The 21,653-nt window shown below is 41.5% G+C and overlaps 1 protein-coding gene across 1 annotated transcript; it reads left to right on the top strand.

Annotated features, from left to right (window-relative positions):
- Positions 1–1,165: 1,165 nt before the first annotated feature.
- Positions 1,166–21,104, top strand: LOC119774454 (putative ferric-chelate reductase 1). The gene is made up of 14 exons (XM_038271975.1): positions 1,166–1,560; positions 2,405–2,541; positions 7,950–8,047; positions 8,128–8,227; positions 11,911–12,102; positions 13,820–13,921; positions 14,216–14,360; positions 14,593–14,700; positions 16,986–17,101; positions 17,815–17,901; positions 18,414–18,505; positions 18,837–18,895; positions 18,985–19,125; positions 21,046–21,104. Exons 1-14 carry the CDS (start codon positions 1,383–1,385, stop codon positions 21,102–21,104), a joined length of 1,614 nt encoding a protein of 537 aa, XP_038127903.1. The 5' UTR covers positions 1,166–1,382.
- The last annotated feature ends 549 nt before the right edge of the window (positions 21,105–21,653 follow it).

Genomic DNA, 21,653 nt, shown 5'->3' with positions numbered 1-21,653 from the left:
GAATATTTTGTGGGAACAAATTTTCATTTTGTGCGAACAAATTAGGATTTATTTGGAACAACTTAATATTTTATGGGAACAAATGAATATCTTGTTGGAACAAATTATCATTTTGCACGAACAAATTCGTATTTATTTGGAAAAAAATTATGTTTTGTGGGAAGAAATTAACATTTTGTGTGAACAAATTAGTATTTATTGGGAACAAATTAATATTTTGTGGGAACAAATTTTCATTTTGTGCGAACAAATTAGGATTTATTTGGAACAAATTATCATTTTGTGCTCGCTGTATCTCTTTTTCTCTCATGTCATTTCTGGGGCTCCGTAGCTTTCAGAGCTTTTTGTTGCGACAAACACCAGATACAGCACTGGGACTTGATCAACAGCCGATACCGCACCGTGACGTCACTAACCAGTAGGTGGCAGTAGTGTTCTTTGACAAACATGGATGCCTCCAGTAAAGCACATTCACATGAAAATTACTCTGAATTAAAAACACTGATCATTTATTGAACAGGATGGAATCATTTCAGATTTAAAGAACTTTCTGAAGTTTAGATTCTGAATATTTCAGGACTTTTCCTTTAAAAACCAGAACCGGCGTTCTGTCAGACCAGCATACCCATAGTCAGTATCTCCTCAGTTTTGTATGTAGGGCTTGTTTCCCTTTAGTCATGTACAATTTAATTACTTACTTTTTTGTGTTTTTTGAAGCGAATGGCAATCTGACCTTAAACTGCTTTTTTTGTACATGTCAACGCATGTTGAGGTAGTTTAAAGTCTATTTTTTGTACAAAACAAAAGAGATGAACACAAATCTGACATCTTGCATGTTGCCTATAGGTATGCTGGTCTGATGGGGTATGCTCATCTGGCAGAACACCGGATTAGGAGGCTACTTGTTTTCATAAAGTTTCAGTCTGGAAACTATTTTTCTTTCCTATCTGATCATGAATCTGAGCTGATAGATGGATTCATCCTTCTGTCATCTTTAAAACCTTTTCCCTAGAGTCATTCAGCCTCTTTTCCTCTTTCCGTTCAGGGAAAAGGTCTTATTTTAGTTCTGAAACTTCTTCATTTTGTCTCTAAGAGTCACAGGCTCAAACACCCAACCAGGGAAGGGAGGATGGCTAAGCTGCGTTATACGGTTTAGGATCTCAAGGGGCCCCTAAGTGGCCCTTCACTGGGGAAGCTGCTTGGTTTACTGGTTTCTCTAGAATTGGAACTGGGAGTTTCCTGTGAGTCCTTCCCTGGAGCAGGTGTTGCTCCTGCCATCATCTTATTACACCTCCTGCTCCTCCCCTCCTCCAGCTGCTCCTCTAAAGGAAACAAAACATCAGAGTTCCTGTTTTTCTCAGGCTCCCTATGTGAAGCGGATCATGAAGCTCTTCCTTCTGCTCTCTGCCGTTCCTGTGGTTTGGTGCTTCAGCTCAGGTTTGGTCTCAGACAGCTGCGTGGACATGAGTCCCCACCATGCTGGGTCGCCTCAGACCACAGCATCCCCGTTCACCGTCAGCGTCAAGCAGAGCGGCTTCAGACCAGGAGAGGACGTTACAGGTGAGTCACTGATTGGTTCCTCAACCAGGAAAAATTAAACTCTTCATATCTGAGGTTTTCTAGCAGACAGAAACAGAAGAACCAACTGGAATGTATTTCTTAGATTTAATCATTTTTCATTGGAGTTGCCACAAACCGATAAGGCGCTGAACTAGTTTCAGGTAAGTTTACTATAATCACATTAATCTGAAGAATAAATGAGCAAAACACTCATATTCATAGATAAAGAACAGCAGCATTCAATTCAATTTAGTTTATTTCTATAGCGCCAAATTCACATCATGTCATCTCAGGTCACTTTCCAGTTCACCAGATCATCCAGTCAGATTGATTCAAAGTTTTCTATCTAAGGAAAACCAGCTGATTGCATCGACTCATTGACTCTTCAGCAATCCCTCACACTAAGCATGCTTGTAGCGACAGTGGAGAGGAAAAACTCCCTTTGAACAGGAAGAAACCTCCAGCAGAACCAGGCTCAGTGTGAGCGGCCATCTGCTGAGGCCCACTGGGGTTCAAGGAGACAGAAGCAGACATAGAAAAAGAAGCATAGATACAAAAGTCAACTGTCAACCAGCTCCACAGGCGGCCCCGTCCAGGAAACACACAGCCAGGCAGACGAGCTCCGAGCCAGCTCCCGTGTCAGAGGATGAAGAGAGCACATCCAGTTAGTCACAGTCAGAGAAACAGGACTACACTGGAAAACAGGCCAAGCTCCAACATCTAGAAACAAAGGTGTTTATGGCAGCAGCACAGCAGATATTTCTCTCCAGGATGGAGTCACTTTGTTTTTCTGTTATGAATAGAGAAGATAATTTCAGGGATTGACAGATTTTCTGTCCTTCAGTTTCTCTTCAGGCTCCAGCTTCCCGTCCATTTATGGGTTTCCTGTTGGCAGCCAGAGAGCCGGGGGGGCAGTCTGGTGTGGGCTCATTCGTAGTGGACTCAGACTCGGCCCGACTCCTCACCTGCTTCCAGAGACCTGTAAGTTGAAAACGTCCTGAACCAGTTCACAAAAACCAGCGGAACCGGTCCTAAACAGACATAAAAGCTGACGATACTAGAACACCGAGGTTCAGAACAAGCATTTGGACCGATCCTTTACTGGATTCAGACTTAATCCGATTAGTTTATATTTACTGGCCTGGTTGATCATCACTGAGACGTTCTTATATCCACAAAGGGCTGAATTAAGGGAACCTGAACCTTTTTATAGACATGAAGGTTCTCAGGGGGATATTTCTACTGAACAGAAAACAAAACGGGTGAAAACCTGCAACATGACACCAGACTGTCACATTTTACTGTAGGTTAACACAAAAATACAAAGAACCAACATAAAGAGGCACTGGTCTGCTGAAGGCGGCGGTAGATTCAGTTTCTGGGACTCTGGTTTCCTTAAATCGAAGGGTTGTTCTCCTCAGGTCTTATTTCACCTGTTTAATAATCTAACAGAGCGTTGGTCTCTATCAGCATCTCTGCAGCCTTCCAGTGTTTGCTTAAGAGTCCGATTGAAGCTGTTTCTGGCTTCAGGACTCTGAATGCTGTCTTCATCCATTCATTGGCAGTGTTGGGCACGTTACTTTGAAAAAGTAATTAGTTATAGTTACTAGTTACCTCTCCCAAAAAGTAACTGAGTTACTAACTGAGTTACTCCACAATAAAAGTAACTAGTTACTAGTTCAAGTACCTATTGCGTTACTTTTGCGTTTCTGGCCCCCGTAACCCTCACCACCCGGCCCCCACCTTCTCGCCGTGTGTTTCCAAAGCCAGCTGAATAGAGCGGACGACAAAGACAAGAACCTGCAGAGAGTTTAGCATTTATTGCAACTCAACGTAAATGACATCAGGGGGGAACGCCATGTGAAGTTTTTAACAGGGCATTCAGATCTGGTGAGTTTATGAAATTAATAACTGGGGATGTCTAATTCTGAAATCCTGTGTGTTTAGGTTGTTATAGATACTGCAACATCTATCTATCTATCTATCTATCTATCTATCTATCTATCTATCTATCTATCTATCTATCTATCTATCTATCTATCTATCTATCTATCTATCATCTATCTATCTAGATCTATACTCTGCGTGTGACATAAAATATGGATCTCCATCCCTGCCACAAAGGCCATCAAATAATGTTTAAAATAAAAAATACAGTAGGTTGAAAAGGCAGCGTATCCATCCATCCATCCATCCATCCATCCATCCATCCATCCATCCATCCATCCATCCATCCATCCATCCATCCATCCATCCATCCATCCATCCATCCATCCATCCATCCTGTTTCTCCCTTTCACCATCTAGGCTATCATTTGATCGTTCACGCTCTCCATAGTTCTCCTGTGGTGCGAGCACAGGGCGCCTGTTGCGCGCCTTTGGCTAGCATGCGCGTTTCCTGTCGCTTGCGCAGTGTATCGTGCCGCCTGCGCTGTGCGGAGATGCAGGGGAAACCGTATCTGATGGGGAAACGCAGCTCGACGTAACACCGGTATTTCCATCTGGAAAACGCTGTTTTGCTGCAGGAGTCCTCCTCACTCTCCATCTCTCTGTGTGTGCTGTACGTTAACACCCGCCAGCAGAAACACCCACCTACCCAACTGACAGACGGAATCTCACTATACATCAGCCATTCTCATCCTCCCCTCTCTCATGACCAGGCGAGTCCTTTAATAAAAAAAGGTTAATTGTGCGACCTGAGTAACGTGCAGTAACGGGGTGTCTGCAATGGTAACTGCGTTATAGTTACAGTCAAAGTAATCATTTTGATTACTCGTTACTAAAACAAGGTAACGGCGTTAGTAACGCCATTACTTTCAACGCCGTTACTCCCATCACTGTTCATTGGTGATGGTGGATCTTTCTTTGGGCTGATGGTTCTAGCCCCCCCCTCCATCCGTCTCAGTCGTTCACCTGCTTTGCCTGCTGTTTAGGGTCAGGTGGCTCTACCAGTCTGCCCCAGGGCAGCCAGGGCTGCAGTGCAGCTCACCACCATCGGCGTGTGAACAAATGGGTGAATATTTGTGTGCTATAGGAGGGACCTCAGGCTTTTGCTCCTGAGTGATCATCAGACAAATATACCTGAAAATAGCCACTCTGTTTGGGTCCAGACGGAGCATCCAGCTGTATGAATGGATGGATACTGCAATAAATGTTTTTTTTTTTTCAAATTCTATTTCCGATTTAAAAACCACAATTCACAAATCTGACTGTTAATACCTGTCCCTATAACAAAAATGAAAAAGTAATTCAATCCTTTTTTGCTTTGCCATTTTATATCCTCTTAGCATTTGTATTTTTTAATTTATCCTTGTTTTTCAGAATTTCCGTGACCCTTGAAAACACAATGAAAACCAGGTTAAATCAAACCACCTTGCATGTAACCAGCTCTTTTTTTTCCAACGTAATTATTCTCATTACATTGTCACAATTACAGAGCATCAAAATTTACTCCCTGCCTTTAACCGATACCCTTGGGGAGATGCATGTGGCCATTGTTCAACCCAGAATCCGAAATCAAAAACTTCCACACAATATACAGGAAATGTTTGGTGACAGAGAGGGGGGTTATGATCTAAGAGGTGAAGGATACTTTAAAAAACAACACTTTAGAACAACCAGGAAGAGTTTTTGTTTATCTGTGTGTGGAGTAAATGTCTGGAATGGATTGAATGACGAGTTTAAAAAAATTATAAATGCAAACCAATCTTAAAAACTGATTAAAACCGAGCTCATTTCAAAATATGCTATATAAGATGACTGTTTAATAGTCTATAATGACATAAATAGTACTTAAAATAATTGTACATGGCTAAACATCATGTGGAATGGAAACAAGTGTTTTTTTTTTTTGGTTTTTTGATGTTTTCACAGTTAATTGATGATAAATTGACAAGTAGGAAAGGGGCAGGACATTATAAGATGGATCTTCTACCTGCTCCGTTTCGAACAGAAAATATAAAATTTGCATGTCACATGGGCAAAATAATTTGTTTTATATTTTCATCCTTAAGTTTGTTTCATTCAAATTTTTTTTCTTTCTTGATTGTTTTTACTGTCTGTTCGAAATAAATAAATAAAGAATCGCTGGATTCCAGGCGCGATGCCCTAACCACTAGGCCACGCCGGATCAAAACACGACGGCTACCATGTAGGAGGTGCTGCAGATAGTTGCACCAAAGTTGCTCATGGTGCAACTGTAAAGTGTGAATGGTTGTCACGCTTTGTGAACTATTAGGTGTTTAGTTAATAGACAAATAATGGATAAAAGTAGGCAACATTTGGAGCAGCATAATAAATAATTTTTTCTCAAAATTCACTGAGATCAAAATGTGAATATGCAGAATCTGATTTTCCACTCAGGAGTTACACGGGGAGAGGGTGGAGCAGCAAACTACTACCTCCTATATGGTAGCTGTCAGGTTTTCACCCAAGTAACTGCTGCTTTCATCACAGGAGCAACTAGTTTAACTCAGCTGGATTAAATTTTGGATTTCAAAATGCAGTATTTTAATGCTGCTAATGGAAAAGCGAAAGATTTTACCTGAATAAATTCAGTTAACAAAAAAAATAATCTTAGTGGTACGTCAATTATGAAATAATAAGAACAGACAGAGAGAGATCAAAGCTGTTCTGATTAAACAAAAGGTGCACTAACTTTTCTTTACCTCTGTCACAGCAGAAGATGTCATAAACAACACAAACAGGACATGATGAGATAAACACAGATATCGGTTTGAAGCTGGAGTCGTAGGAAAAGGAAAACAAAAGTTCTCCTATCAGGGCCTGCAGAGGCAGCGTGACCTGGAACAAAGGACAGACAGCTGATTTAGCTCACGCAAAATAACACATGATGATAGCCAGAGGCGGCAAAGCTCTTTAAAAACTGTTACTGGATCCTGATTTATATTTAACAGGTCGGCCAATCTGAGTTTAATCTAACAAACAGGACAGAAAATGTTAAAACTAACAATGTTCAATTAGAACAGCTTGTATTTCTTTATTCTGGTCCTCTGTAGTTTGCTGGGGTTTTTTCTTCATTGTTTATAACAGAGGTTCTAAATTCTTGTCCTCAATTATCATGACTCTGCATGTTTTGGGCGTCTCCTTGGTGCCACACGGCTGAGTTTAATGAATCTGCCATCTGCAGCACTCACTGGCTGCTGAGGAGTCGTCTAAAACATGCAGGGCAGTGATAACAGGATTAGAACAGCCTGGATCTGGTTGGACAGCAAACCTGGAACCTGAGTGAAGTTGGCCCCACACCTTCTTCTAATCAGACAATATTAGTGTCAAACGTTTGTGCAGCAAACATTTTGGTTTGTGCCGCTATCATTTTAAAGATATAAAGAAATATTTCTAGAGGTCATCAACCCCACCTTCTTTAAATCAGATGAAATGGGTGACAATTAACTCAGCTCCGTTTGTGCAGCAGAAATTTTTGTTTGTGCTGCTTTGGCTTTGAAGATATTAATGAAAATGTTAAGGTCAAAAGGTCAACCAGCCCCCCCACCTTCTTTAAATTAGACAAAATTGGTGTCAAACGTTTGTGCAGCAAAAATTTTCATCTGTGCCGCTACCATTTTAAAGATATAAAGAAATGTTTCTTCAAATGAGGCAAAGTGGGTGTCAATGAACTCGGCTCCGTTTGTGCAGCTAAAGCAGACGTTAACTGACCTTTAATGGCTTCTACAAAATATTATTAATATTATTGAATTTATTGCATGTTTTGCCATACAAAAATATTTACATTTTAACATTTATTTTAAATATAACATTTTTAAAATAAATATATAAAAATTTTTAAAATGCATATTTTAAAATTTTACTTTTTTTGTACTGCTATCATTTTAATGATATTAATGATTGTTTGTAGAAGCCATCAAAGGTCAGTGAACATTTGTTAATTCTGAAACTCTGAATTTCATATAAATTATAAGTTGCTAACCTATGATTATATCATTTTAAACTGTAAAAAAATGAAAAATGAAAATTTTTGCTGCACAAAACAGCACAAACTGAGCTGAGTTAATTGTCACCCATTTCGTCTGATTTGAAGAAGGTGGGGGGGCTGGTTGACCTTTGATGACCTCTAGAAACATCTCTTTATATCTTTTAAATGATAGCGGCACAAACAAAAAGTGTGGCTGCACAAATCAGCACAAACGTAGCACAAAGGTTTGACACTAATTTTGTCTGATTTGAAGAAGGTGGGGGGGCCAACTTCACTCAGGTAAACCTGGAGGATAATAATTATTCTTAGTTCTTTATTTTGAGGTAACCCACTTCGTTAAATGTTCTCCATGAGATCCGTTCTAGTGTTCGACATCCCACACTGAACTCAGAGCTGCAGAACCTAACAGACCAAAACTGGTTGTGTTTCTCCGCAGAAAGCAGCGGTGTCCCACACATCCGACTCCACCAAGACCAACATCCAGGTGAAATGGAAACCCGACTCAGTAGGAAGCATTGAGGCGGTCCAGTTCCAGTAAGGAGGAGACGGGTTCTACTGTGTTCTGGTCCAGGAATGTCTGACTCACTGCTGCTTGTCTCTTCCTGTCCCTGCAGCGCTTCCTTTGTGGAGAGTTACAAGACTTTCTGGGTCGATGTAAAAAGCCCAGTTCTGAGTCTAATAAATGATAACAGCACCAGTACCCCAGGCTATAATGTAAGTAACCATCTTGCATCTTGTGAATAGAAGCTCTGAATTCCTGTCTCTGTCTTTGATTATCGGAACTTGGTCCAATACCTAGAAGATCCTGTTCCTGAATCCAGCGGCTCTGAAACTGCTGGTGATTTTAGATCTGTCAGTTTAATCACAAGTGAGTTTTTAAAGCAGACTGAGCATCTTTAAGATACTATCAAGTTGTTTACCTGATGGGATCACAGAACTGTCTGACCAATCAACCAACCAGGTTCTTTTCTTCTTTCCTTCCTCTTTATCTAGCGTATCTCCAGGCTCTTTACATGGGCCTTCTGTGCCATCCTGCAAAAATCCAAACTTTGCAGAATTTTCTGCAGTGGGCTCAGTAACTGGATCCATGCTATGCTGTTTAGACGTTGACTTTAATGACTTTAATCAAATCAAATAAAATTTCTTTGTATAGCCCTTTACAATAGCCAAATGGTTCCCAAAGTGCTTTACAACAAAGCCATAAAACAATACATAACACATATAAAACATACAAGATACAATTAAAAGTGCTGTATTGGCGCAGTGCTGAAGGACATCAAAAGCCTTCCAGAGGGGCATAGATAGGAGCACACAGAAAGACGACATCTAAGAGACAGTATTATTCTAGTCAGAATTAAAAGCTAATTACAAAAAAGTGGGTTTTAAGCTTTTTTTTTTAAAAGGCTGAGGTCAGTAGTGGTGCGGATGTCAGGGGGTAGTTTGTTCCACAGTCTGGGAGCAGCGACAGCAAAATGAACGATCGCCCCACTGTTTGAGTCTTGACCTAGGGACCTCTAGCAGAAGCTGACCCGAGGAGCGTAAAGCTCTGCCACAATGGCGGAAAGTTAAAATCTCAGACAAGTAAGTAACTGCAGTTTTCCAGTCTTGAACTAATTAAAGCATGGATTGCCTTCTCAAGATCCTGCCGACTGAGAAAAGACTTGACTTTGGCCAAAAGACGGAGCTGGAAAAAGCTCGAGCTGACAACGGAGCTAATCTGTTTGTCAAATTTGAGCCCATTATCAGTTGTTATCAAACTTTAAGATCCTTTTGGCCAGTGTTGTGTAAACTATTGAAATCTTGGAGTCAAGTAAAAGTATAAGTACCGCTCCAAAATATGACTTTTGTAAAAGTCCAAGTCACTGACTGAAATGTTACTTGAGTAAAAGTCTTAAAGTATCTGAAATGGCTTGTACTTAAGTATAAGAATTACTGTAAAAATATATGTACTCAAGTAATGTAGTGAAAAGTATAAGTAAAAAGTAGTGCAGTTTGAATTACATTTTTTAACATTTTGGTAAACTTCGAAGGTTAAATTCACTTAAAATAATATAAACAACCAAGTGTAGGATACATTTAGAGTGGCTTTGCGAAAAAGGTGTATCCTGGTGTTGATGAACGAGCCCAGGCAAGACCCGACTTTGTAGTCAGTAGGCGGGGTCAAAACACGTTTCCCTCGCTCGTTTTTTTATTTTACTTAGTAACTAAACCATTGAAAATGTATTGGAGTAAAAGTATGCAATTAAGTTTGTATTGTATAAATATATAATATTGTGTAAAGTATAAAGTGCTTCAAAATATACTTAAGTACAGTAGTGAAGTATTTTTACTTTGTTACTATAGAACACTGCTTTTAGCGCCCACATTGCAGCTTCCCCATAGTCAGTGTTAACTTGGCATTACATATAAAGGGCTGGTTATACTCCTGCAGCAGTGTGTCGCAGTTAGCTTGTTGCAGGTATGATGCAGATATTTTTGATTTATGCCCAAATTTGAAGCGTGGTCTGCGCTATGTTATTCCACGCCACAACGCAAGAGGGACAATCCTGAACTAGCTAGGGGTGGGTGGCGCATTTCTGTACCATTATGGAGGTCATTCAACAACAATGGCGACTGGACCAACGCGCACTTTGACTGAGATGCAGCCAATCAATCTAAAAATAGAAGAAATAATTGGTACTGGAGCTGGAAGAGAGTCGTTTTCCAAAATGGCGGTCATACAAACAAAACAAGCCGGTAAGGTTCCAAACAGGAAACACGCATAGTGTAGAAGGGATTTAGAATCGACCAATCAGAGGCCTCCTCTCTGCGGTCACCTACAATTTTGGGGAGGTGAACAAGAGTTTCTGCAGAAGGGGCGGGGCATATCTGCGTTAGCTCTGACACACACGCAGACGACCTGATTTCTGAGCATAATCCAGGCTTTAATCTGCTGTAAGGAGTTTGGGGAAACCTTGGACTTAGCCTTAATATTTGAACAAGCACACATTACAGGTCCCTCCTTCTTACTGTGTGACGTGCTACAGCCCTCTTTCATAAGCTGCTCCTCCACAGCGGAGCCCGCCATGAACAACCAGGGAGGCTAGTAAGCTGAGCTACTGATGATGGGGGACTAGTAGCCATGACTCGTAATAAATAAGCTGTGTGATATAGCTCTGAGCGGGAGAGGTGTAATTCTGTCACTACACGATCTGTCCTGGAACTTCGATCCGTAGCATCCAATCATTTGCACATGTGAAAACACAAACACGTCGGGATCATCAAAGAAAAAAATTAATTACAATGCTAAGAGTATTCATTGCTATGCTTTTATATAAAGAGGTATTGAAGTACACTGTGTAAAATATCAATGACTTTGCTGAGAGAATGAATGTTTATATATAGTGATGAAACATTAACAGTGGCGACAGTGGCGTTGGATGTAGGAGTTTGCCCTGAAATCGAAGGGTTGACGGTTCAAGCCCCGACTCCAACTTTCATTGTCATTGTGTCCTTGGACAAGACACTTCACCTGCATCGTCTTCTGATGGTGGTCAGAGGGCCCGGTGCCGCCAGCCCCGCTTCTGTCAGTGAGCCCCAGGGCAGCTTTGGCTACCATGTAGCTTGCCACCATAAGTGTGTGCGTGAATGGGTGAATGAATTGCAAAGTCTGCTGACTTGAATAAAGGTGCTATATAAGTACAGGACATTTACCATTTACCATAAATAAAGTCTTAGGAAAAGGAAAACAAAAGTTCTCCTATCAGGGCCTGCAAAGGCAGCATGACCTGGAACAAAGGACAGACAGCTGATTTAGCTCACACAAAATAACACATGATGATAGCCAGAGGTGGCAAAGCTCTTTAAAAGCTGTTACTGATTTGATTTGATCTGAGTTTTAACTAACAAACAGGACAGAAAATCTTAAAACTAACAATGTTAATTAGAACTGCTTGTATTTCTTTATTCTGTTCCTCTGTAGTTTGCCGGGGTTTTTCTTCATTGTCTATAACAGAGGTTCCAAAGTACCAGCTCCAGTACCAATGACTTTGCTGAGGGAATTAATGTTTAATAATAAATAAAGTTTTATCAGTTTTTTTTTAAGTCATTCTTTAGGACACGCACTATTGACTCTACAAGAACAGTAGCCTCAGTAGGCCTGGCTCCAGCGTAACAAATAAATGCGTCATCTGCATAAAATGCTAATTCGCCTCAGACACATTCTGTCCCAATTCGTTTATAGAAATTAGGAACAGAAGGGAACCCGTTTTAGATCCCTGTGGTACTCCCTTGTGGACGTCTTTCGGATCAAATACCACCACAGTTATCGCATTGTGTCCTATTTTAGAGATAAATTCTGAACCAGGCAGCAGCTTGTTCTCTGTCAAAGTTTAATGAATTTATCTGTTTGTGTGTAGACCATCTCCAGCGCGGGCTGTGGTGACTCGAAGGTGTGCTTCAGTCGACCTGCAGGCTGCGATCCAGCCACCGGTTCTCTGTGTTACTTCATGTCAGCTCAGGTGCTTCCTGGGGGATCCGCTGTCCGCTATGAGATGACAGGAACTGCTGATGGATATGTGGCCTTTGGGTTCTCAGACGATCAAATGATGGTAGGATCAACTCTGCTTAAAGCTTTCAGTCTTTATCATGAGCAGCAAAAGGATTTTTTTCTTCCATGCCGACTTTAATTCTTGTATCAGCCGATGTGTGCACTTGTTCACATGTGCTATAGAAATAGCGCCAATTCAAAACACATTTCATCTCAAGGCACTTTACAGTTCACCAGTCAAATTGATTCAAAGTTTTCTAACTAAGGAAAACGACTTGATTGCATCGAGTCATTGACTCTTCAGGATTCCCTCACACTAAGCATGCTTGTAGCAACAGTGGAGAGGAAAAACTCCCTTTGAACAGGAAGAAACATCCAGCAGAACCAGGCTTAATGTGTGCGACTATCATGTTCTTTTTAAGGGATCTGACCCACATGCAGGAAACCACTCAGACAACCAGAGTTAAACTTTCACAGGTTTAATGAAAACACACGATGCATTGGATCCAGGGTAACTCGGAGAGCTTGTGAACCGGAACTGGAAGTGAAAAGGGAAGTTCAGAGTTAAGTTCAGGTTCTGTGGGAAACTTGAACGCCGACTTGCAAAAACATAGAATGAAACGGGACTCACGTTTCCCAAAAGGTGTTCTTCCCAGAATCAAGTCGGTGTGGGTTATTCCAGAACTTGGTTGACTCGTTGGAGGGCGAACAGGTTTTACTTTGGTTAGGTTGGTTCCTTGAGGAGCAATGGAGCGGACTGCCACTTAGATTTCCAGGAGAACTTGAATGGTACGTGTGCAGATTTATCCCCTGCTCAGTGTGAAGCTCAAACAATCCTTCCAGGGGGAGAAGGCCAAACATCCAGTTTGCATCCCCTGCTCAATGTAAAGCTCAAACAATCCTTCCAGGGGGAGAAGGCCAAACATCCAGTTTGCAGGATGACTTCCTGCCGAGAGGCAAAGACAAAAAACAAGGTTAGAACTCAGAGAGACAAAGACTCAGTTAGACTCAGCTAAACTCAGCTTGGCTAGAGTACCTAAAACCGGCAAACACTCTGGCGTCGAGGTAGTGGCAGTCAGCAGCTTAAGAGTCCTCAGATAATGAGCCAACCAGGTGCAGGTGTGTGGAAGGGCCAACGAGAACAGGGCGCCACCTGGTGGTGGAGGGAGAAAACAAACAAAAACACAACCCACACAGAACTGGATTTCTAACAGTGACCATCTTTTCCATTTACTGATGGAAAAGTAAGAAAAGTTTTTTGGTAAGAAGGCCTCAAGCACTCTGTAACTAAGCAGCTGATTTATTTGTTTGGAAATTATACTATCAGACTGACTTTATGTGCATGTTGTGGTATTTTAAAGACTGAAATACTTTAAGAATACAAATAAGAAGCGTCATCGTGCAAAAGAAAAAAAAAATCCTTACAGTGAGTGATGTCTAAATGTTACAACAGGTTAAAACACCTTTAACTCAGTTCAATGCAGTTTATTTACATAGCACCAGTTCACAACGTGTGTCATCTCCTGATGGTTTACAGAGACAATACAGTCAGGTTGGTTAAAGGTTTCTGTAAAGGAAAACCAGTTTATTTTATCCAGTAGTTGACTTGCACGACATGTTGCTCCTGAATGAGCTTGCCCCAATGATTTTGTTTTGCATTTCGTCGATGACTCTCCAGCAGTCCCACACCCCGAGCACGCATGTAGTCATAAACAATATTTACCGTTTACAGTGAAAGCTATGAAAATAAATTTCTCCCTTTCTCCCCCCTTTCTCAGGGAAATGATGACATCTATATCTGTGGCATCGACAGGAAGGGGTTGACGGGGGTCCAGCATGCCTTTTCTACAGGACGAACAGCTCCACAAGTTCAGCCTCTGGTAATTTTGTCTTTCTCATTTCTATCTGCTCTATAGACATAAAGGGCATGGCCTATGGGGTGCCACCAGAATCATAAATAAGAATTAACTTCCATATACATATAAATTTAAAGTCTTCCACATACTGTACTGAAAACCTTGTAGAAACATCAATGAAAAGCTCTCACATAAACCAGTGGAAGCATTTATTACCTCCTATATAACCTCTTATACAAAGTAGTGAGAACTGTTCTTATAAACTCTCCTGTAGTGACTATACATATAAAATGAAAATGATTAAGATTTTTCTCACAGGGTAACGTGTCGGACGTAACAGCTTCAAGTCAAAATGGGGTTCTAAGCTGTTCCTTCACTTCCAGGAATCCGATCTCTACTCAGAGGAGCTCAGGATATAGCAGCTTGTTTTACCTGCTCTTTGCCTATGGAAGCAGCCACAATGGTAAGGAGATCCTGGGAGTAAATGCCAGGGATTGGGAAGAGTATCCAAATTGCTACTGTGAAGCATAATCATTTAGAGCTCCATGTTTGCTGCAGCCTGCAAGACTTTATCAGGAACATCTGTTGGTGTAGATATCTGTGCAACGGGAGTCCTGCTCCCTGGGAACTGGGATGACTTGTTAGCTCTAAGAAACCTTTTGGTACTGACTGGGTTTGCTGGGTGTGTCTTGAAGGAATAATCCAGATGCATCAGGATACTTTCAGCAGCAAGCAAAGGCTCCAGATTTCCTCCCCTGCTGTTGTCCAGAGTGACAGAAACATCTACATCATCCAAACGCACGGTGAGTCCCAGCTGAGTGACTTTGCTGCCAAAAAAATTTGATCTTCTGCCTCTGAAGCACATGAGTTTGTTGGTAACAACCAAAACAACTCCAAGACCCAACAGATCCAAGACTAACTCTTAAAGGTTCAACTTAAAACGGTCAAAAGGTCACCTTAACAGGTCAGATGGATACCTTAATAGGTCACAGATCTGTGCTAACAGATCCCAGACTCATCCTAACGCTAAGTTCACACCTGAAGCGCTTTGAAAAGCAAAAAGCTTTTGCTGCCTCATTGTTTATGCTTTTCCACATCAAGGTCAGACGTCCAGTAAAGTGTGTTCAATGCCAGAGAGCTGCTTTGCTATATTTACATGGTCTGGACAGTCAGTTCATCCAGATTACCATCCTGCCTTCAAAGATTATTTCTCTGCGGGAGCCGCTCAGACCCCCACATACCGGCGCTGCGCTGTCACTGGGAATCCCCAGCAGCAGCTGCCTCAGGCCCGCTCGCCTCTTGGGGGTTTTTATCACCTGTTGGCACCAGGATAATAAAAGCGAAGATATTTTGCAATCAGATTTCAACATCCATCCATTTTCTCCCGCTTCATCTGGGGCTGGTTCCCAGAGGCAGCAATTTATGCAGAGATAACTAGATTTCCTGATCCACACACACTTCCTAAAGCTGCTCTGGCGGGAACCTCCTTTTGACGTGGAGGAGCAACGTTTCTACTCCGAGCTCCTCCCGGGTAACAGCTCCTCACCCGATCTCGAAGGGCGCACCCACTCACCCTGCAAAAGAAACTAATTTTGGCCGCTTATATTTGCGATCTTGTCATTTCGGTCATTACCCAGATCTCATGAACAAAGGTGAGGGTGGGAACGTAGATCGATCGGTAAATGGGAAGCTTTGCCCTCCGACTCAGCTCCCTCTTCACCACAACAGTCCGATACAGCATCGAGCAGGAAAAGTTTCATTTTTCCAACTCTAGCAGCTGCTGCTTCTGCACGCCTCAAATGCTCAGACACTCGTGAAGCTCTGCTCCTGCTGCTCTAGATGCATCCAGGACCTTTTGTCGCACAGCAACCATTGACTATGCATGTAAATCAGCTGTTTCCGCTGCTCAAAGCGTTTGCTGTGTGAACGTAGCATAAGTGGTCCAAGACTCAGCTAACAGATCCAAGGGTCAGTGTTGTTTCCAGCAAGCTGCTGCATCCCCGTTCTCATCCGTCTGCTCTATAGACATAAATGGTGTTCTGTCAGATGAGCATACCCAGTCAGACCAGCATACCCATTGTCGGTAGCCGTTTATCCCTTCAGTTTATCCCCGTTTTGCAGAGATGGGAAGTAACGAAGTACAAATACTTCGTTACTGTACTCAAGTAGATTTTTCTGATATTTTTACTTTACTACTTATTTTTATGGCGACTTTTTACTTCTACTCCTTACATTTTTACACAAATATCTGTACTTTCTACTCCTTACATTTTAAAAAATTGTCTCGTTACTTTAGTTTTGAATAATTTCAATGGTGTTACCGTTATTATTTTTCACGTCATCAATACCAAATTCATTCTAATTGGATGGGAATCTACGTTGCATTTGACGCACCACTACAAGATGAATCGACAGATTCGGCGGTATTCATTGGCGGCAAATCATTGCAGCTTGGTGGCGGTGGCGTTAGCATAGTAGCATGGACGACGAGATGATTGCAAATGAACACAACGGAGATCTAGTCCTATTGGCAGACATCCATTTAAAATGTAGGCAACGGCATGAAAAAAGTGGTTTCTACTTCTACTTTTATACTTTAAGTAAATTTACAAGCCTGTACTTTGTTACTTTTACTTGAGTAAAGAAGTTTAATCAGTACTTCCACTTTTACCAGAGTATTTTTTAACACAAGTATCTGTACTTTTACTCAAGTACGGCAAGTGAGTACTTTTGCCATCTCTGCCGTTTTGTCAAGAACCGGACAGATGGACCCAGGGGAGAGAGCCAGTAGAAAAATTCAAACTGTTTATTAACAGAAAAATCAAACAGACAGAACAGAAAAAAACAAATTAATTACTTATTTTTTATTTTACAACATTTTTTCTTTGTACATGACCAAAGGGATACACGCCCTTTGAGGTAGTTTAAAGTCTATTTTTCGTACAAAATCAAAGAGATAAGGGTCTGAATATTTGCTCCATTTCTGACTCCATACATAAAGTCAGCGCTTACTTGAGTGTCTCTCATGTTGGAATTAAGAATTGTTGACAGACCTGCTCCACTGTTCAACTGTCAAACTGTTCTCCAGGCGCCCTGATGCTGATCGCCTGGATGACCACAGGTCCACTGGGAATGATGATAGCACGATTCCTGAAAGGTGCGGGCGAAGGAGTGAAGCTGTTTGGCAAAGATCTATGGTTTGTGGTGAGTGAAACTCAGCATCAGTCAGTTCAGAAGGATTTCAGCTCATTTCTGTGGGATGCAGTGATGTTGGCTTTAAACGTCATCAGATGTTTCTGGATGCATGCCTTGTTTTTAAAGTTTTAAATGGACTTGCTCCTCCTCCTCTAACAGATTTTATAAGCAAAAAAAACATTACTAGAATAAACACTAGAGCTTTAACCAGAGGAGACTGTAATGATCAGCGGCGTAGGACCAAATCTGGCCAAATGGTTGCATCCATCAGAGGAGCATTTATGGAACACACTGCCAGCTCATGTTAGGGGCTGTGAAACCTACAGACGTTTTAAATTCTCCTTGAAACATTGGTTGAAAACTAACCGGACATGTGATCACAGGTAAATTGATCTGTTTCTATGGGCCAGTTAACCTCATTTTATTGTGATTTTATGTTATTGGCATCTTACCTGTTTGTGTCCACTCTGTTCTCTCCTGTAGCGTCTTGTTTAATGTTCACTGTTTTTACCTGCCTTAGGACAGCGGATGCAAATTAGCTGTTGTGCTAATTCTGGAATATTTACATTGATGCTTTATGCTGACATGTTGATGAATGTGCATTGTCCTAATTAAAAAAAATAAATAAAAAATAAATATGGAGTTATAGGAGAACCAGTCATACATTGCCGGAGCAGTGAGCTCTGCATGATGCCTGCTGTTTATCACGTTTGTTCCTGCAGGCCCATGTTTCGGTGATGAGCGTCACGGTGGCAGCTACCATCACTGCTTTCGTCCTTGCCTTCGTATTCGTGAATGGCTGGGCTGAGGTGAGTCTGATCCAGCAGCAAAGCTCCATGCACAGATGGCACTATGAGGCATCCTATGAGTTCAACCTGCTTTTCTTTTTGTTTGGTGTCCAAATATTTAAACTAGTTGTATTTTACAGTCAGTGAAGTGCTATTGGAGAAAAACTGGGTCTCAATTTCTATTCTGGGCAATTAGAAACTTTTTTTAGTCTCTGTTACCAAGGCAACCAGACCCAAACTGCATTGTGCTGATTAATTGTAGTTTATCTTGATTAACATTTCACAAAAACAAATGAATCCCCCCCAAAATTTATATTTTTATCCAATACAACTGAATTGGAACAAAGCTGCAGAATCTGAGCAATGTGATGATGAAAGATTCTCTCACAGAACCTACACCAAGCAGCAAAACCCAAACCGAGCAGAACCTAAACTAAGCTGCAGACCTAAACCAATGCACTTTATAAAGGAAATGGTTGTGTTGCTTCTGCAGCTGTTTTGTTCCAGATTAAAGGTGTGTTTGTGCTTTGCAGGGAGCTCATTCTGTGTTGGGTTGCCTGGTCCTGATTTTAGCTCTGATTCAGCCCACCCTGGCCCTGATGCGTTGTGGACCACAGCACCGCTGGTACCCACCTTCTTTTTTGTCTTGTTAGGGTTTCTGTTTAATATAGGTCAATAAACAGAACAGACATTATCTTCTCTTATGGTTTTATAGACATCATTTCTGACTTTATGTTAGAAATAAATGTTAGAACAGCTTTTAGTAAATGCAGATGCTGATTGGACCTCCTGACCACCTCTGCTCCCTGCTGCAGGTCTTGTATGCAGCTTTAGTGGATCTTCCTTCTCTGATTCAGCCTTGAACAGAACGCTGAGCCTAAAGGAACCAGAAAAGATCCAGAACTAATGTTAGATTATCTTCCTACCTGGAACTGATTTTATCTTATGGTTTTTAGGAGGTTTCTATTCAACTGGGGACATTCTTTCATTGCAGCATCTGTTCACCTTCTGTCAGGTGAGTGTTTGAGTTTTTTTGCAGCTTAAACCCAGATCTTAGGCCCAAACCATCAACCCAGACGTTAAAAGTGGTGCGAACTCCCACAGTGGCGGCCATATTCACGGGTATTCAGATGATGGATGGAACCACGGACCGCTGGCTGGTAAAAGTGATGGGGGGGTTCGCCGGCTGGGAGGCTTTGTTCTACGGCCTGTTGGAGCTGAATCGAAGCTGGAAGCTGAGAACAGGTAAACATCTTCCTCATCACCTTCATCCTTGTGACCCACAAAGAAGATGCACCAGAACACAGAATAGTCAACAATACTTTAAACAAATTCATCAAAGCATTTCTTTAAAACATTGTTGTTAAAACACGGCTTCAGGCCTACTACTCGGTCCCTGGAAAGAAAAAGGCTCATAGGAAATAAGGGCAATTAAAATTATTCAAAAAAAATAAATGAACAAACAAAACATGCAATGCAAAATGAAACAAATTAGTAGATTAAAATAAAAGCAAGCATTTTAAACAGTGGAACAATTTCCTCTGCCTTTCAATGGGGCCAGAGAAGTCATGCCCGCTCGCTCCGCCTGTCCAAACAGCAACAGGTTTCGTTGAAAGCAAACAAACAAACACCATCTAAACAAGACAGCGTCCAAAGCGCTGCAGCTGCAAGAAAACCCTAAACCAGAAAACCCATTTGAAAACCTGTATATTCAGGTAAAGTAAATTAAAATAGCTTCTCAGGAGTGGAAACACAGCCTAAGCAGGGAGAAAACGGACCAGCAGGTGAGGACTAGATAGAAGCTGCACGCTGCAACAACCTCCAGCTGCAGCCACTAACACTGGCAGAGCAATGCTGCGAAACACACGGCGGGTATAACACCAAAGCCCAACCACAATCCCAGCTACTGATGGAACAAATGGCACTTAGGATTTCAAATGAGTGGATCAAGCACACCAGCCACTTAGGCAGCCGACATGAGGGGGAAATAAAGACACGTGTACCTGGCAGAGGCCTGCTTAGCTATAGAGCCCCGCCCACCAATCAACAGCTTGCTTCTTGCTACACCTGGTGCACAGAGTGGGGAGGGTGGAAAAACATCCCACCACGCTTACCATGAATCCTCCTTCCCACATATAAAGCCTTAAATGGCCAAGCTCCATCTGATATCAGAGAACTGATTGTTCCTTATGTTCCTAACAGAGCACTTCGCTCTCAATCTGCAGGTTTACTAGTGGTTCTTAGAATTTCTAAAAGTAGAATGGGAGGCAGATCTTTTAGTTATCAGGCTCCTCTCCTGTGGAACCAACTACCAGTTTTAGTCCGTGAGGCAGACACCCTGTCTACTTTTAAGGCTAGGCTTAAAACTTTCCTTTTTGATAAAGCTTCTAGTTAGAGTGGCTCAGGTTATCCTGATCTATCTCTATAGTTATGCTGCTATAGGCTTAGACTGCTGGAGGACATAGGGACCCCTTTTTCATCATTCTGCTTCATTCTATCTCTATTCTCCCACTCTGCAGAATCTGTTAGTTCAATCTCTAACGTTCTGCTCTCTCTGCTTTTTCTCATAGTAGCTTCATCTGGTCTGTTCCTGTTTGGCTGTGACTCCATCCTGGAGAGAAATATCAGCTGTGCTGCTGCCATCAACACCTTTGTTTCTAGATGTTGGAGCTTGGCCTGTTTTTCAGTGTAGTCCTGTTTCTCTGACTGTGACTAACTGGATGTGCTCTCTTCATCCTCTGACATGGGAGCTGGCTCGGAGCTCGTCTGCCTGGCTGTGTGTTTCCTGGACGGACCCACCTTTTATAGCTGCATTTTGTATCTATGCTTCTTTTTCTATGTCTGCTTCTGTCTCCTTGAACCCCAGTGGGCCTCAGCAGATGGCCACTCAAACACTGAGCCTGGTTCTGCTGGAGGTTTCTTCCTGTTCAAAGGGAGTTTTTCCTCTCCACTGTCGCTCCAAGCATGCTTAGTGTGAGGGATTGCTGAAAAGTCAATGAGTCGATGCAATCAGCTGGTTTTCCTTAGATAGAAAACTTTAAATCAATCTGACTGGATGATCTGGTGAACTGGAAAGTACATTGAGATGACATGATGTGAATTGGTGCTTTAGAAATAAACTGAATTGAATTGAAACTAAATTGTGACTCATGTTTCTGATTACAGATGGCGGCTCTCCTCCGGGGTCAAATATGGTAAAAGACAAAACACCAAATATCAAATAAAGATCAAATCTTAACATTTCCCGAACTTACTGGGATTTTCTTTTTCACAGGTGGGTGTTCTGCTGCTGATGCTCTACGTCCTTGGAAACATTTCTTTTCTAGTGGCTCTATTAACTGGAATTGGAAAAATGTCATTTTCATAAACAGCTGAATCTATTTTCTTTTCTTTAATATTTACCTCAAAGATTTAGATTTTCTTATGATTTAAGGAAACTTAATTGGCCTGCTCTGTGTCAGGTTTAATAATAAATAGTTAAATATGATGTATATCAGCAGTGCGTCATCAAATCCTTCAACATGAAGAAGGAACAGCTCCTCCACCCTCCATTGACAGGACCTTTGGTTTTCTCCTTATGTTTTCTGTTCAACGATTTTGTAAACATCTCACTTGAAACTTAATTTAATTAGATGCACACTTTTATTTAAATACAGGCAAACGTCTTTATTCAAAGGACAGTTTGCAACCTAAGGTGTGATGCAGATCATTAAGAAAAAAAGAATTCAGTCCAGGTTTTAACAAGAACCTCATGGAATGTATTTAATATGTTC

This window comes from Cyprinodon tularosa, unplaced genomic scaffold (genome assembly GCF_016077235.1).
Source record: "Cyprinodon tularosa strain WSP-4 unplaced genomic scaffold, ASM1607723v1 ctg813, whole genome shotgun sequence".
Taxonomy (NCBI): Eukaryota; Metazoa; Chordata; class Actinopteri; order Cyprinodontiformes; family Cyprinodontidae; genus Cyprinodon; species Cyprinodon tularosa.
Note: the sequence above shows the minus strand (reverse complement) of the source record. Positions and strands in the feature narration are given on the sequence as shown.